This window comes from Microtus oregoni, unplaced genomic scaffold, assembly GCF_018167655.1.
Source record: "Microtus oregoni isolate MIOR12 unplaced genomic scaffold, Mior012 000014F_ref0000157, whole genome shotgun sequence".
Taxonomy (NCBI): Eukaryota; Metazoa; Chordata; class Mammalia; order Rodentia; family Cricetidae; genus Microtus; species Microtus oregoni.
The window spans coordinates 11,353,379-11,369,184 of record NW_024543073.1 but is presented as its reverse complement, the minus strand read 5'-3'; the positions used below and the strand labels follow the sequence as shown (position 1 = coordinate 11,369,184).

General features: G+C 40.6%; 1 protein-coding gene across 1 annotated transcript in view; it reads left to right on the top strand.

Moving 5' to 3' along the window:
- Adamts6 (ADAM metallopeptidase with thrombospondin type 1 motif 6) overlaps positions 1-15,533 on the top strand; it is a 214,240-nt gene extending 198,707 nt beyond the window's left edge. The window contains exons 23-24 of the mRNA XM_041663714.1: positions 1,896-2,052; positions 12,447-15,533. Of these exons, the coding sequence (XP_041519648.1) occupies positions 1,896-2,052; positions 12,447-12,556 (267 nt within the window). The 3' untranslated portion in view covers positions 12,557-15,533. The remainder of the gene's footprint in view (positions 1-1,895; positions 2,053-12,446) is intronic.
- Positions 15,534-15,806: the final 273 nt, after the last annotated feature.

The following is a 15,806-nucleotide window of genomic DNA, read 5'->3' as shown; positions in this document are numbered from 1 at the left end:
ATATATATATTTAATTTATATATTTATCTTGCTATTGGTCTTACTAAATTCTATTTAAAAAGTTGGTTCTTATCACAAAAGTAACTGTATAGTGATGCCTATAGTAATTAACAAAATTTAGTCATTATACAGTATATATATATATATATATTTTAAATGTCAGACCATTCTGACAAATGAATATAATTCTAGCAAACAGAAATAATTTAAAAGAAAACCAAATTGATATATTTCATGTAAGAGGGAAGTTAAATGCTTTTCTTCTAAATGTCAAAGAAGAAATCTATTAAGTCACATTAAGAAAATAATACTCAGCTGAGTGATCACTCATATCTATAATCAAGGTGGGGGCTCTTGAGATCAGGCCAGCCTGTACTACATACTGTGACTCTCTTTAATAATAATAATATCACAGAAAGCAATTGGCGAGGGCCTAGGGCAGTGGCCCAGTATGTAAAGTGCTTGCAGTGTGTGCATGAGAACCCAACATCTAACCCCTCAACACACCTGTGTAAAAAAAGCCAGATGTGGAGGAATGTGTGTGTGACCTCAACACTGGGAGAAGTGGTACAGAGGATCCTTGGCACTTGCTGACCAAGTCTAGCTGAACCCGTGAGCTCTAGGCTCAATGAGAGATAGTGTTTCATAAAATAAGGTAGAGAGCTACTGAGGAAGATTTCCAGCATCAGCTTCTGGTCTCCACATGCACATACGCATACATGTACATACACATATACATCTCACAACACACATATGCCACACACACAAAGGAAACAAATGGATTTCTAGGTAGCCAGTTCTCATGGAGCCCAGCAATGCCTATACTGCCTGTAAGATGTTCAGTATCCATACAGTATATAGAAACACTTTGCTCTGTGCCCAGGCCTGTAGGAAGAAGTAAGAAATAACCAAAGTACATCTCTACAGAAGCACTTAGTTTAGCTTACAAATTCTCAATTTGAATATGCCTAATAACTTTAAGCATTCCATTGCTAACATTATTGCATTATTAAGGAAACGTTTCACTGATAATTTAGTGATACATAATTGATATTATTCTATTGAAGATTCTATATAGACATGATGTCATGAGTGTATTTTAAACCAGGTAGTTGTTTCCTTCATGTGGCTGAAAGAGGGAAGTATGTTAACTGACTAACACAGATTATTTCTAAAGTGTATGTGGCTCATAATTCCTGAGGAAATTCAAGGTTCTTATACAAGCTCCTTTTAAATTTTTTATTTATATTATTTGTACATTATGTGTATGTGTGGTGGGTGTGTATGCACACACGTGTGACACAGTGAGTGTGTAGAGGCCACAGGACAACTTTCTGAAGTTGATTGTCTTCTTCCACCTTTATATTCCAGGAATAGAATCTGGTCATCAGGTTTGTGGCATAAGAGCTTTGCTCACTGGACCACCCTGTAAAGCCGTCAGATTCTTACTGACTGACCCACAGTCACACTGCTGTAGCATTTGATTAGATTCAGAGTGCCAATCAGGCCTACAAAGCTATATCTGAGCATCTATAATAACAACAATCCAAAGTCAGCACTGGCCTGACGATTGCTGATTATTTTACTTTCTCTGTAGGATTTTCTCTTTACTCCCTTCTTAATTCCGCCAACATTGTTTTGAATAGTTATGATAGCCCAAGAAATTACCATTCGTTGTCTTCTGAGAACTAGACTGCTTCAGTTTTCTAGGGCAATAATGCAATCATTGAGTTTTGAAATCAATTCCATAGAAAAGCAAACAAGTGATATACCTCTCAATAACAATTGCATGTGGACTTTAAAGGTTAATATGTGCAGTTATTAAAATAATATCTTTTTATCATATTAACATTGTGAAAAATCAATACTTTGTTTTTCTGTGTCTTTGAATGTAGTGCTCTGCTCAGTGTGGCCTTGGGCAGCAGATGCGATCCGTCCAGTGTCTCTCTTACACTGGACAGGCATCTGTTGACTGTCCAGAGACTGCGCGGCCTCCGTCCATGCAGCAGTGTGAGAGCAAATGTGACAGCACTCCTATCTCCAGTACTGAAGGTGAGTGCCCTTGGGCAGGCCTGGAGTCTCTGACTCACCTCTGCTGTGCCCAATATTTAAAGGGTCTCACAAGGCCAGTGTGCTTGTTCCAAGCATTTATGAAAGCTGCTCTGTGTGCCTTCCTACAATCGGGACGCCTGTTCTATCCTGATTCTTCCTATAATCAGGATGCCTGTTCTATCCTGATTCTTCCTATAATCGGGACGCCTGTTCTATCCTGATTCTTCCTATAATCGGGACGCCTGTTCTATCCTGATTCTCCCTATAATCGGGACGCCTGTTCTATCCTGATTCTTCCTATAATCGGGACGCCTGTTCTATCCTGATTCTTCCTATAATCGGGACACCTGTTCTATCCTGATTCTTCCTATAATCAGGACGCCTGTTCTATCCTGATTCTTCCTATAATCGGGATGCCTGTTCTATCCTGATTCTTCCACTATGTGTTTAACACTAAGTCACTCAACATCTGGAGTGAAATTTTTCTTGTCTATAAAATGAGATGGCAGTATGGATATCTCTATGGTCATATCTAACTTAGTGTTCTGGTTGACCTTCTGACAGGCTGACACATATGAATTGCCACAAGTTCAAGGTCAGTATGGGTTACATAGTGAGTTCAGGCCACCTTAAGGTACAGAGTGAGACTCTGTCTTCAAAAGCCAACAAAACAAAACAAAATGAACAAAACCAAGCAAACAAAAAACACAAAAAATGAACAAGTAAAAATGGAAAACTTTTGTTTCTCTTTGGAAATGACTTGGAATGCTACTATCAAGAGTTAATTCTTGCAAACTAGACATGATGGCACACCTTTAGTCCCAGCACTCAGGAGGCAGAGGCAGACGGATCTCTGTGAGTTCAAAGCCAGATTGGTCTACACAGTGAGTTCTAAGACAGCCAGGGCTCTATAGAAGGACCCTTCTCAAAACAAAAAAATAAAATAAAATAAACAGTGTTAGTTTTTATGATACATATAATAAAAGCATATGTTTGAAACCATAGTTTCTCATTTTAGAGAAGTGAAAAAAATATATGAATGTTAATAAAGGAGGACAATGGTCTTTACACTTTGAAATTTCTCTTTCTTTCTTTCTCTCTTTCTCTCTTTCTTTCTTTCTTTCTTTCTTTCTTTTTCAAGGCAGGGTTTTTCTGTTTAGTTCAGGTTGTCCTGGAACTCATTCCACAAACCAGGCTGGCCTCAAATTCACAGAGTTCCCACCAGCCTCTGCCTCGTGAGTGCTGAGGTTAAAGGTGTGTACCAGCACTGCCTGGTTTGGTTTTTTTCTTATACACTAAGAAATCCCTCTATTAATAGCACATGCTTGCAAAAATCTTGAATTTTTATCTTTCATTTAATTTGAAGTACTTTATCCATGAAGGCATCATTCAAAATGTCTTGAATGGTTCTCTGTTTGAGATTCCAGAAGTTATCCAGAATATGAATATAAATATGGTACAATCAGAATTTCAGGCTTCCTTCTCATATAAAATATATGTACAAGCTTACCTGTAGCATCTGAAGCCATGGATTTAAATTATTTAAAGAAACCCAGCTATATGCTCTACTTTAAAAAAAATATAAAGTCTTATAATTTGTTGATAATTTTAATGAAAATGAAACACTTATAAACCTCTCCAAAGGATACCCATTCCTTTTGGTCAGCTCTACGCAGTCTGAGGATGTTCTACTTTCCCTTGGGATTCAGTTCTGAGGGGAATGATCATCTGGGTACAGAGTCCTTGCAACTTTGGCAAAGACCTGATTGTTTATCTAAGGCTCCACATGGTGTGTTTGGTATAATGTGGGTTACCTTTTTATAAAGGTATAGCTGTAGCTCACATTCATTTAAAATCATAATTCTACTGTGCAAACTCTAGCTCTAATGCCATCTATTTTTGTTGTTGTTATATATAATAAGGTACATCCTGGAAATTTCCTTTTCTTGAAAAGAATTCAAAATGAATAGTAAACAGAAGCGGTTTTCTTAAAATAGATGTTGTCTTTTAAGGGATCTTAATTAAAAAACAACTCTCTTCTGTTAGGCTGTGGCACCCATATCTTGGTTTTTAGAGATCTGCTTTTCTTTAGATTTGGAAGATGAGAGGCTGAGTGGAAGAGATGGTGAGACTAATTCATGAAACCACTCTGCATGTCTGACCCTCATTCTATTGTGTCACATACATAAACAGTCTTTCTGTATTACATAATATTATACAATCTTTGCAATAATCTTCTGAATCAAATTTATTGCTGATGAGGACTGAGGCATGGAGGCACAAAGGAAGATGGTAATTTGCTCAAACTTCAAGCCTAGGAAGTAGAACTCACAGAAGGCAGGGTTGAACCCAGGTTTGACAGAGCCTTGAAGCATGTCAATTTACACTATATTTACATACTATCTTTTTTCAGCCCCTGCTCACCTGGTATTCATGATCTTTCTGCCACAATCTTCCAAACTGAGATTGGAGGAGTATGCCTCCACTTCCAACTATTATTTTAATTTAAAAAAGAAAGGTAGAATGTGCTATGTGAAGCAGTTTATGAAGTCTAAGGGAGGCTGAAATGAAGATCAGTGCCTTCAACCTTTGGGGTCAAGGCAGCCTGCATAGACTAAGCTATCTGTGAGCCAAGTGTAATGTATCAGAAAAGTGAAGGCAGTATTTGACCCAAATCTTAAGTTGTCACTTATGTTATGTCTTAGTTATTGTTTCTATTGCTGTGAAGAGACACCATGATCATGGCAGCTCTTAAAAAAAAAACATTTAATTGGGGTGGCTTACAGTTGCAGAGGTTTAGACCATTATCATCATGGTGGGACTTGACAGCATTTAGGTATACATGGTGCTAGAGAAGGAGCTGAGATTCTTCATCTTGATCTGCAAACAACAGGAAGTGACCTGTGACACTGGGCATAGCTTGAGCAAAAGAGACCTCAAAGCCCACCCTCACAGTGACACATTTCCTCCAACAAGACCACACCTCCTAGTAGCGCTACTCCCTTTGGGGGCCATTTTCTTTCAAACCATCATATTCACTCACAGAGAAGGGATGGGCAGATGCCATGGATGTCAAGAGAGGGTTTTTATACAAACATAATGACTTGGTTTGGGGGTCAAGTCAGAGAGGTAAAATGTGCATCATATAAAAATCAGAAGGACCAGTTTCTAGTTAATAAAGGAGAGTAGAAAGGACTGTACTTATCAGGAGAGTCAGCTCCCTTGACTCCCACTGAGAAGCTACTGGAAGACAGTTTAGTAGTTATGGGAGATGTCTTGGGATCTAAAACATAGCCCTTATTTTGGATAAAATGGTCTGTAGTTAAAACCTTGAGAATTGTTTTAACTACCAAGGTTTAGTTAATAGTTGCTCACCTACTCAATATTTAATTATGAAATTAATAAAATTTCAAGTATGCAACAAAGTTGAAAAAATTTTTCATTGAACACCACCATATAGAGTAGAGTAAACTATTACATTAATAGCCTAGTAAACTTGCTTTATTTTAGATATAATCCATCCTTCGAGGTGATAATGTTTTTTGGGGTTTTTGTTTGTAAAATTTTACATCCATGCACCTTGCATGCTGATTACTCTCACCGCCATCTCCCTACTGACCCTGCTTTCTCTCCTCCCCCACAAATCTCTCTCACACTCATGTCTATTTGTTTTGGTTTTGTGGCCCACTGAGATAATCAGGACCATGTGTGTGACCATGGGTTTGGAACTCTCCACTGGAGCCTGGTCAGCTCAGCAGACAGTACATTACTACAGACAGTGTTTTTAAAGAGCCTACTCTATTCATCCTGCCATCAGTCCATTTACTTTGCCAGACACTGAGACTATGGAAGGGATACTACAAAGTTCTGCCCACAAAGAGAGCATAGCTTGTCAGGGACGGTGACATGAAGACTAACATGGTGAGCAGTGTTTTAGCAGAAATATAAAGAAGCTCCTCAGGTGCCCGGGGGAGTGTAATGAACAGAAGTGCAACTGGCACAGTGAACTGGAGCTAGGCATTGAAGGCTCTAACAGTTTACCGAGGAGATCCTGGGGTGTGGGGTATTCCTGGCTGAGGCAAGTATGTACAGTCACGATGGAATGTGAGTTAGATAAAGAATAAATAAACACACAGAGATGAAAAAGTGGAGGGAAGTTTAAGCCAGTCAAAGATAATAAGAGAACGAATCAGAAGCAGGGCATCAAGAAATTAAAATAGTGAAAGGAAATAGGAGAAGGAAAGGAGCAGTGCAGTTATGTGGTCAACATCTGCTTTCGTTCTTTTCTTTCTGAAAGCCTTCAGTGAAAGGTTAAAACTTCATAGGCAGGATCCTGACAGGCTTGACAGGCTGCCACTGTGAGGGTAACACCACATTGCTGCCAAGAGTGAATTATAGACAGACTGGGTACCACTGCTTAAACTACAGAGTTTTTCAAGTGCAGCTGGCAGCTGGGTCCAGCCCATTCGAGCTCACCTGAAATCCTATCTCCAAATACCATTCTACTCATTGTTCCTGCAGGTTCCAATTTCTTCAGAGTTTATATGGGGCATCTTTTTTGCTTCTCAGTAGCACACAGTGCTCTGTCATCTAGTGTTTGTTACTGACAGATAATGACTCATGGTGTACCATGAGCTAGTAATTAACCCAGAAAAGCTGTGGGTAGTAAACATTGGTCTGCCAGCTTGAGATGACACGTGGTGGCTTTGCTGGGTCTCAGACACACTTCTCTGAGAAAGTCTAGCCACCTCCATAAATCTCATAACAAAATCTGTGACAAGTTGCTACAGAATTTAGTCCTTAACATGGAATTTAATGTAATGAAAATCAGTGAGAACAAGAAAAGTCATTTGAAGACTTCAATTTAAAGGAGATGGGGAAGGCCAAGATAGACTTTCTCCTTCATCACTTCAAGGAGCTCCAAGTCCATTTAGCATTAATTCATACTCCTGCCTGTTGACTTTAGAGGGAACTTGGATTTAAGTTGGGATTACACCATCTTGAGGCTGAATGTGGATGATGTCCAGAGATAAGACTGAGGCAGGAGGAGGATAAAAAGCAATAGTCTGTGTTAATGTGAAGTCAGAGTGACCTGCGATGGCTGGTGTCACTTTGCTTCAGGAGCTTGTTAGTTCATCCCTTGCAGCCTTAATGTACCCAAAGCCAAAGGCTCTAGTATAGTCTTATCTGAAAAGTACACCAACACCAGCTCCGGCGCCACGTGTGTGTACACCCCTTGGCTCTCTCATTTCTTGCTGGGCTCTCCATTTCCACAGATAAGTTGCTGATCATGTTTTTAATCCAAAAGATAAGCCTCGGATGTTCAACTTATAGTTCATTTGCTGTACTCATCTGAATCTCACAAGGATCTTACAGTATGGAGGGGCTGCAGTCTGTCTATGTTCATTCTGCCTTATTGTGTACATGCTGAGCACTCCAACTTGCTTATGGAAACTTCTTTCACTGGGTTTTCTAGCTCTTCCCTGTGATACAAGTAGGCAAGGTCTGCAGTGTTTGATGAACTTAGTACCGGTGCATTGTTGTCTGAGAAGCTGGTCTTGTGTTACTTGAACCAGTCAGGCTTTACAATCATAATGAATCTGAATCCAGATGTGTCCTAAACCCATAGTCTCTGTTTAATTTTTAAAGCAGACCTTCTGGGTCAGTGTTTTGAAAGATTAATGTAAAATACTCAGGAGAAACTCGTTGCACCCCATTGATAAGTACATTCATAGATTTTCTTTGAAGTTGGTTATCTAATTTTGTTATTCAAATCTACTAATGTCTATATTTCCAGAGTGTGTAGCAGGTTACTTAGAATTCTAATAGTAGGTCTAGTTTATATAAAAAGAGTTTGGGAGCACTGAATGAGGTTTTTTTTTTTTTTTTTTGGTTTTTTTTTTTTTTTTGTTTTTTCGAGACAGGGTTTCTCTGTGGTTTTGGAGCCTGTCCTGGAACTAGCTCTTATAGACCAGGCTGGTCTCGAACTCACAGAGATCCGCCTGCCTTTGCCTCCCGAGTGCTGGGATTAAAGGTGTGCGCCACCACCGCCCAGCTTGAATGAGTTATTCTTACTGTAAATACTTCATGGCAGTATTTCTTCAAGACTGGGGTAAGGTGTAAAGAGAGGAGACAAATGTTTCCTATTATTCACACAGTGAGGACCTCTTACTCTTCCAGTGTCCTGGGCAGAAATCAATAGAAAGAAGGTTTTCCTCCAAGAGCACACTTGGCTGGTACACGATGATAAAGGAGACAGAATCAGACTCCCTCATTTTAAACCCTCATCTTCTGCCTCTGCTTCTACTGTGTAAAGGCAACAGAAGAGCAGCCCTGCTAGCCCATCTGCCTGTAGTGGAGAACTATGATAGTAAAGACCAAATACAGGAGACATTATGGCCTCCCCTAAACCCAAAGAAGCCATTTAATATTTTCCCTAGATCATTTATTTGCACATTATGAACTACACGATACAGCGAACCTTTTAAGTGCTAACTGAAGATCATCCAGAAGTTAATAAACATTCCTGTTGTGATTTTTTTACATCAGTGGTGGGAAAATGTGATTTTGTTTGTTTGTTTATTTTTCAAAAAAGTCTGCCTTGCTGTGGTATGATCATGCCACTCCTAGGCTCCAAGCCAGCATATCACAGCAAGACTTGTTTGTACATCCATGGTATTGCAAGCTCACAATAGCTAAGTGATGGAACCACCCTAGCTGTCCCACAGCAAAGGAATAGAGAAAAAGTAGACTTCTTAAATATATAAAGAAAAATACATTTATTTCATGTGGAGGAAAATGAATGCAACTGGAAATAATCACGTTAAGTGAATTAAACCAATCTCAGAAAGACAAATATCGTATGTTTTTCTCACTTGTAGTTTGCAAATTTCAAATAGGTACATAAAATAATTTATATGACATAAAAATAGAAGGAAAAATTTCTAGGAAAACAAAGGCAACTAATGGGAGGGGTAGTAAAATGGAGGGAGATAGAGAGGGTTCATGTTTAGTGCACGGTATATACTTGTGTGAAGATGTTCTTATGCAGCTCAGTACCATGCACACTGAACACACAATGAAAATTGTTTTAAACTATGATAATTAGCTTATGATATATTAGCTCAAGATTAGATGACAAGAAACTGCTTCATAATTTTAACATATTTTGAGAATGAGGCAGACTAGTAAAGGGGTAAGTTTTATAACTAAGAACTCTCAAATACATCAGGAATATGTCAGGGCAAGACAGTCTTCTCTTGCCAAATGAGAACAGCAGTGCTCAAGTAAAAATCGCCAGTACCTTTAGTCCTGGCGTAGAGATTTTGGAGAGTCTGTTCGGCTTTCTATTACAGTGAGGCTTTAAAACTTCATATATCTCTCATTTGCTCATGTAAGTATGATGAGAAAAAGTTAAGAGGAACAATTCAGTCTACTGTGAGTGCAATGGCCTACAAATGGTCTCCTTTTCTCCCAAACATTTACTCCTTCTCTAAGAAAGTAGGTCAAACTCTCAAATGTTAAGAAGACCTGAATGTGGTCATTTCCAGACTGGCCTGCCACTGTGTCAGCTGGGGTGGAGACTTCTGTAGGCAGACGCATTGTCATTTAAATTCCAAGAAGCCGCCACAACAAGAGTGGCTTCACAGTCAGACAAATCTGAGGTTTGACCCCAGTCTTTATAGCCTTCCTAGGGACTAGCTCCATGACCCAGTGTGGGTTCCAAAACCCTTTTGAGCTTAATCTTTGCGGTCTATGTAAAGCTGACATTTCAAGTACTGGAAAGCAGTAAATATAAAAGTATAATGCTGCCTGAGGTTCTGCCGGACATAAAGGAAGTGCTTGATAAATTACACTTTTTAATGCTGTCACTAAATTAAGCTTTTGTGGCATTAAAAGACTGAGCAAATAAAAAGCCTAGTTGTGGCTGAGCTTTGGTGATCACACTTGTATCAATCCAAATGTGCAATGAACTGATTTTTCTAGCCACATCAGTTCTTATAAGACAAAACCAAAGAGTAGGAACTGGATCTTCCACCTGGCCATGCTTAGGGGCTCCACACAGCGACAATGTCCTGCATTGCCTAGGTACCTCATCAAGGTCTGCCATCCGAGTCTAGGCCACCATCCTCATCACTTGCCCAGGCCTGTCCTGGCGCTTTGCTGCTGGCCCCATCATGGTCTGCCTGCTCTGTTTAATAGCTTTCTGTTAATTTGCCTTCTGCATAAATATGTAGCCTTTTCTGGCAGCCGGTCCTCACCTGACAGATCTCAGAGAAATGATGGATGATGGCTGCTGTCAGAGGCTAGTGAGAGGGGACAAACTGTGTGCTCGCTGGGCTGGATGCCTTGGCCAGTGTTTTCCATTGTATGCATTGCTTTACACATAGCTTGCCAACGGAGCAAGGCTCGTCCTGATCTTCATTTCTGAGCTATAGCGCTGAGGTATGTAACAAAGGCCACGTGGATGTTGAAAGTGGCCGAACAAGTGCTCAGCCCCTCCTCTCACTGTGTGCTCACTCAGAATCAGCAACTGCCTTGCCAACCTTGATCCTGCTTCTAGGGCCCGATGAGTTTCCACTCCCAAGCAAGTTAGCTGAGAACTAACTTAGCAAGGGTATTAGGAAGTTCAGAAGAACAGGCACCCTGGACTAGCACCCACCCACACTCCCACCCCCTGCTGACTGGGTACAATGCAAGGCCTCAGCTTACAGAAGAAGGTCCAAAGTCGAGCACCCACCAATGTTTATTTTTTAGTTTTCCCAGTCTAGCAACTCTTCCAAAAATGGAGTGGTAATTCTTCCAATAAAGTTGTAGCCCAAAGAATACTGCTCTCTGTTGGGTCTCCAAGCTGATTTGTGTGTTTGGGACAATATTTCTGAGTAGTAATCAAAATACTGTGTCTTCATTGAATTTAGCAGGTAATCTTTCACTTCCTTTCCAAAATCAGGCAGAAAGACCCTAGCAACTGCCAGTAACAGTAGCAGAAATTCTGTCTCCTGCCCTGTTTGTCTCCACGCTACAGAGCAGTTGTGTCAAAGAGTCTATCATCTAGTTTTCTTTTAAGTGTAAAGTTTAAAGACGTTTTAATGCCCCTCCATACCATTTCAACCCAAATTTAATTTACTGAGATTTTGAATATAAAATTTTCTGACCAAATATTTAAATATTGTTCTCTTTTGTATTTACTCTTGAGTAGGGGAGCTAGACAGTGGCAGAGTTTATAGTTTTAGAAGATTTCAGGGCTCCTGTTTCAAATTGTAAGACTTGCTGAAAGAGCCTTTAAACTGAGAGCATGAGACAACACCTCACTCTTTAAGAGGAGCTGGGAGTGCTCCCCTTATTTTATACTCAGTTCTCCATACTTATCACATACAATAGATCTTTGCAATTTGGGCAGATTTCTGAAACCAAGGCAAAAGAAACAAACAACAAAAGTTATTGTTACGTTGGACTGTACTCAGGCCTTCATGAGTCTAACTTGCCTTAAGTGGTTTCCCAAGCTGCTGCAGTAAAATCAGGTGGAGAAATGAGAAATACTGTGTTGACAAAGATTTTTAAATCCCCCAATAAAATGACCATAATGCTAGAAAGGGGTCAGTTTTTGCAGCAGGGTGGTGGACTGATGGAAGAGAAAGGTGTGACTCCTAGTCATGGAGGCCCTGTGACCAGTCCACTGCTGCGACCAGCCCCGATGGGGTGCGGAAAGGAGTCATTCATTCCCTCTGGTTCAGGGATTACAGACTGCAACTGTGGTAGCTCCAGTACTGAGGAGAAAACACACACAGGAGCAAGGAAGGCCATGTCTCACTTCCAAATTAAGAAAAGCCATTCCTGCATGTTTCCGTAGCCCACAGACTGCTGCCCTTTGGGGCCAACCCCTCCCAGCTTTCCTCTTTGTCTAGTGGAGTTACCGAAGCTCGGCTACTGCCAGCAGTCCTTTTCATGCAGGGATTCTTGTGAGACATGTGGACTTTGGTATCAGATAATGCAACTCATGTTTGATTTTGGATAACCTTACATGTTGAATAAAAACCTTGAGAAAGGAGCAATAAAAGCACTGTAAGAAAAATGACTCATGTTTCCAAGATGTCTAAAGTGATCACTCATCCCAACAAGCAGTAATTCTTTCAAGACACAGTGGGCATGTACCACACTTATAAAAGTCTGGAAGAAAAGCCTTGCATTTTTTAATTGTGTTAAAATATATCAAAAGAATGTTTTTGGTATGCTGTTCCAGACAGTGTGCTTAAAAACAGAAACAAGATAAAAAAAAATCACATGGACATACAAGTGAAGGGGGATTGGCCAGAGAGATCCCTGCTAACAGGGCAGGCATATCAGCTTGTTTGTGTGACTCTAATTGTTTTCCACTTTCTGCCTCTATCTGTTAGAGTGCAAAGATGTGAACAAAGTGGCTTATTGCCCACTGGTGCTGAAGTTCAAATTCTGTAGCCGAGCATACTTCAGACAGATGTGTTGTAAGACCTGCCAAGGACACTGACCCACGGAAGCCAGCGAGTCCTGTCATCTCATCGTGGAAATGCGCCCATCAGAGAGAGCCGCCCAGAGGATAAGGACTGATGTCCTCACGAAGCATTACCCTGTGGAAGATGTAACCACTGGTCAGCACCAGCTGACAGGATTTCAATATTATTTTTACTTCTGTGAAGTGGGATTTATTGATCCAAAGTGCTGGACACGCTATTAGGAGGGAATGCCAGATCTGAGAGATCCAAACAACACAGGGAGACTCGCTTACTGTGGAACGTTTGTGTTCTTTCGAGTAAATCTAATAGCCTGTTTACCTCCTTGGACCATTAAGATAATTTTTATTATGGACTTAGCAATGACACTGAATCCATTTGTATTTAAGACTGTTTAAATGTAGTTATTATGACTTGGTCAACGATAGAAGTAGGAGAGATTCAGAATTCTTAAGTCATAGCTTAAAAATATTTACGATACTTTATCTCACCACAGTAGCAGCACAATTTAAATTATAAAATGGGCTTTGAACTGTAATTTAAGAAAAAAAATTATAAATCAAAAGTAATGAAAGTTTGTGTTATTTTTCTTTATCCCACTTAATTTCCTTAGGAATAACCCCCTGTTCTGTACACTGCTGTGAGCCATGTATAAAACTCTATTAAACTGAACAGCGAGGGACTTGGTTTGAAGCCGTGCAGCAATCGCTGCAGCTGGGCAAGTCTATAAATTCAGTGCTAAGAAACTGTGGCCAACTTGCCATTGTGCAAGTGAAGCTGAGATTTCCATTAAAACTTTAAGAGAAAAACATTTCAATTTCATGCAGCAGCCAGACCTAGGGTATGGCAGAGCCTGAAGTACCAGGCCCTTTGCAGCCATCACACAGGATGCTGTACTTTTTGTTTGAGTCACCGTGACTCCTTAGTGTTTACATCCCCACCAGCCACAGACCAGCTCCTGCCCTGTTGGACTGTTGCACGCATGCTAAGCCTCTGGAGATGATGCCATGCAAAAGATAGAGCCTGGCTTGCTAAAGTCAAGTGGCCCTTTTGCAATTTGCTGACAATACGATGGGTTCCAGATGTCCCTTCTTTGATATGGTGGAAGGGCATTTATTTATAAGAGAGCAAGTGTGTACGTGTGGATATGTGCGTGTGTGCAGGTGCGCCTGAGTGTGGGGACAGATGAGTTTGCTTGCATATAAATGTGCTATTTCTGCGCGTTTTAAGGTAGGGAAGGATAACAGCCAAAGAAGAAAAGCTCATGCAGAGAGAACACAAAGTATAAGTTTAATAGTCACTCAACCAAGTAATTTTTATGGGTGTTCTGAATGGCAATTAAATGTGAAACCTGGTTTCCTGGGCAACCCTAAAATCACATATTACTGAACGGAACTGACTAGCTTAGGTCTTCTCATCTTCAGGCTTCACAACTTGTCGTCAAAAGACTCTACAACTAGATTTTTTTAAGGGTACTTGTTTATATTAACACTTTGTACTTGAACACTTGTGGCTTGCGGTAGGTCTTTGGTGGCTGTGCTTTGTGTCTTATACACCTCCTTGGTCCTTCATGTATGTGCACATATGTGCCCCAAGCATAGACCATCATCTAAAACACCGACTAAATGGCTACTTTGTAACGAAGAGAATATTCTCACTTAAGACCATGTCTCATTTATATCTACCACTGTGCTCTGAAGTTAAACTTGAGTGTGTCACGTATGTGGTGACTTTAGAAGAAACGCTGTCACCAAAAGCCTCCTCAGCTTCTGGATTGCTGTGTCCAGCTGGGCTGGATACTACCCCACCCTCCAGAGTAACCAGCCACATATTATTCCCTGCTTCTCTCTCAATACCATCCCCAAGGATGGCTATTTCCAGAGGAGGCTTTCAAGGAAACAAAAAGTATTGCCAAGACCTCCATCTGACTGCCCTGAGAAGACCAGCCCAAGTGTCAGCGTAGTCCTTCCATTAAAGGAAGGCAGCCCACGGAAGCCTGGCCTAGACTTGAATCCCCTTGGTCCTTTTCAAAGGACAGTTGACTTGGTGCTAATGTGCCCTGGTAAAGTAAGGAAGACTGGGTGATTGCTGAGGCAGTTTAGACATAGGCTTGCTATCCACATCTGATTGCTACCAACATAAACATTAGTTCACACTTTTATCTCAAGAAGATTTCTTACAGTACTTGTAAAAAGCTGTATTTACCTCACTTGGAAGCTAACATCACAAGGGCTGTCCCCAGGTACTGTGCAGCGCCTGCTTCAGCTGCTGTTAATGGAAGAGACCAGCCTGTGTTCTCTCCAGAAGTGTACCAGCACTGAGGGCAGGTTGCTTCCACGGGCAGCACAGCCTCCCACAAGGGAACAAAGCATGAATATATCAGGACTCAGTATTTTCAGTTAGACCCTGGATTTAAATCTGAGCAGGTTAAACAAATCAAAAAGCATATCCCATAACACATCACAACACCAAAGTTGCTGCAGCCACTCAGGTGGCCGCACGAGTCTCTGCTCTCCATGGTAACAGAAGGATCTCAGTGGAGGCTGAATTGCTCTGGCATGCACTCCAAAAGTTGTGAGCTATATTGACTACTTAGGGTACAAGAGTACCCATGGCTGGGAGCAGTGTCTGCCACTGGTATAATGGCCTACCCCCAAAAGAACGTTAAATGTACCCAAATGATTGAACCCCTGAAGACAGGTATGGTTTCCCAGTAGTCCATTTCATTAGGAATTTATGTATTTGAGTGAATGTTTTATAGGTATCCTTAATAATACAGAACAAAATTACCTTTGTATCATTGTGATTAGTTGTTGCTTATTATTTTATACTCAGTATTAATGTTGTACACTGTTGCTTTTTTTGCTTCTGTAAATTATATTCTAATTTATTGCCATGTTCCCTAACACCTGTCCTTTGCTCATCCCCCTGCTTGGAATGAGAATGAAAGTCATTTAACACTTGATGGAGTGAAATTTCATACCAGGCACAGATTTTTTTAAACATAGATAATTCAGTAAATAATAAAATAAAATTTCAGCTTGTAAAAATGATGCAGATGAAACTGTCTATTTCTTGAAAAGCTGGTGTTACATTTGAAGCAGAAAATGCCTAGTACCTTTGGGTACGGTCCCTAGCTTAAGCTTACCCAGGCAGCGCCATGACGTAGGTGTTTACGGTAGGTACCGTTGCTAGTCAAAGCTTACCCAGGCAGCGCCATGATGGAGGTTTTTACAGTAGTCTTATCACGCCCTTGGGGATTGCATC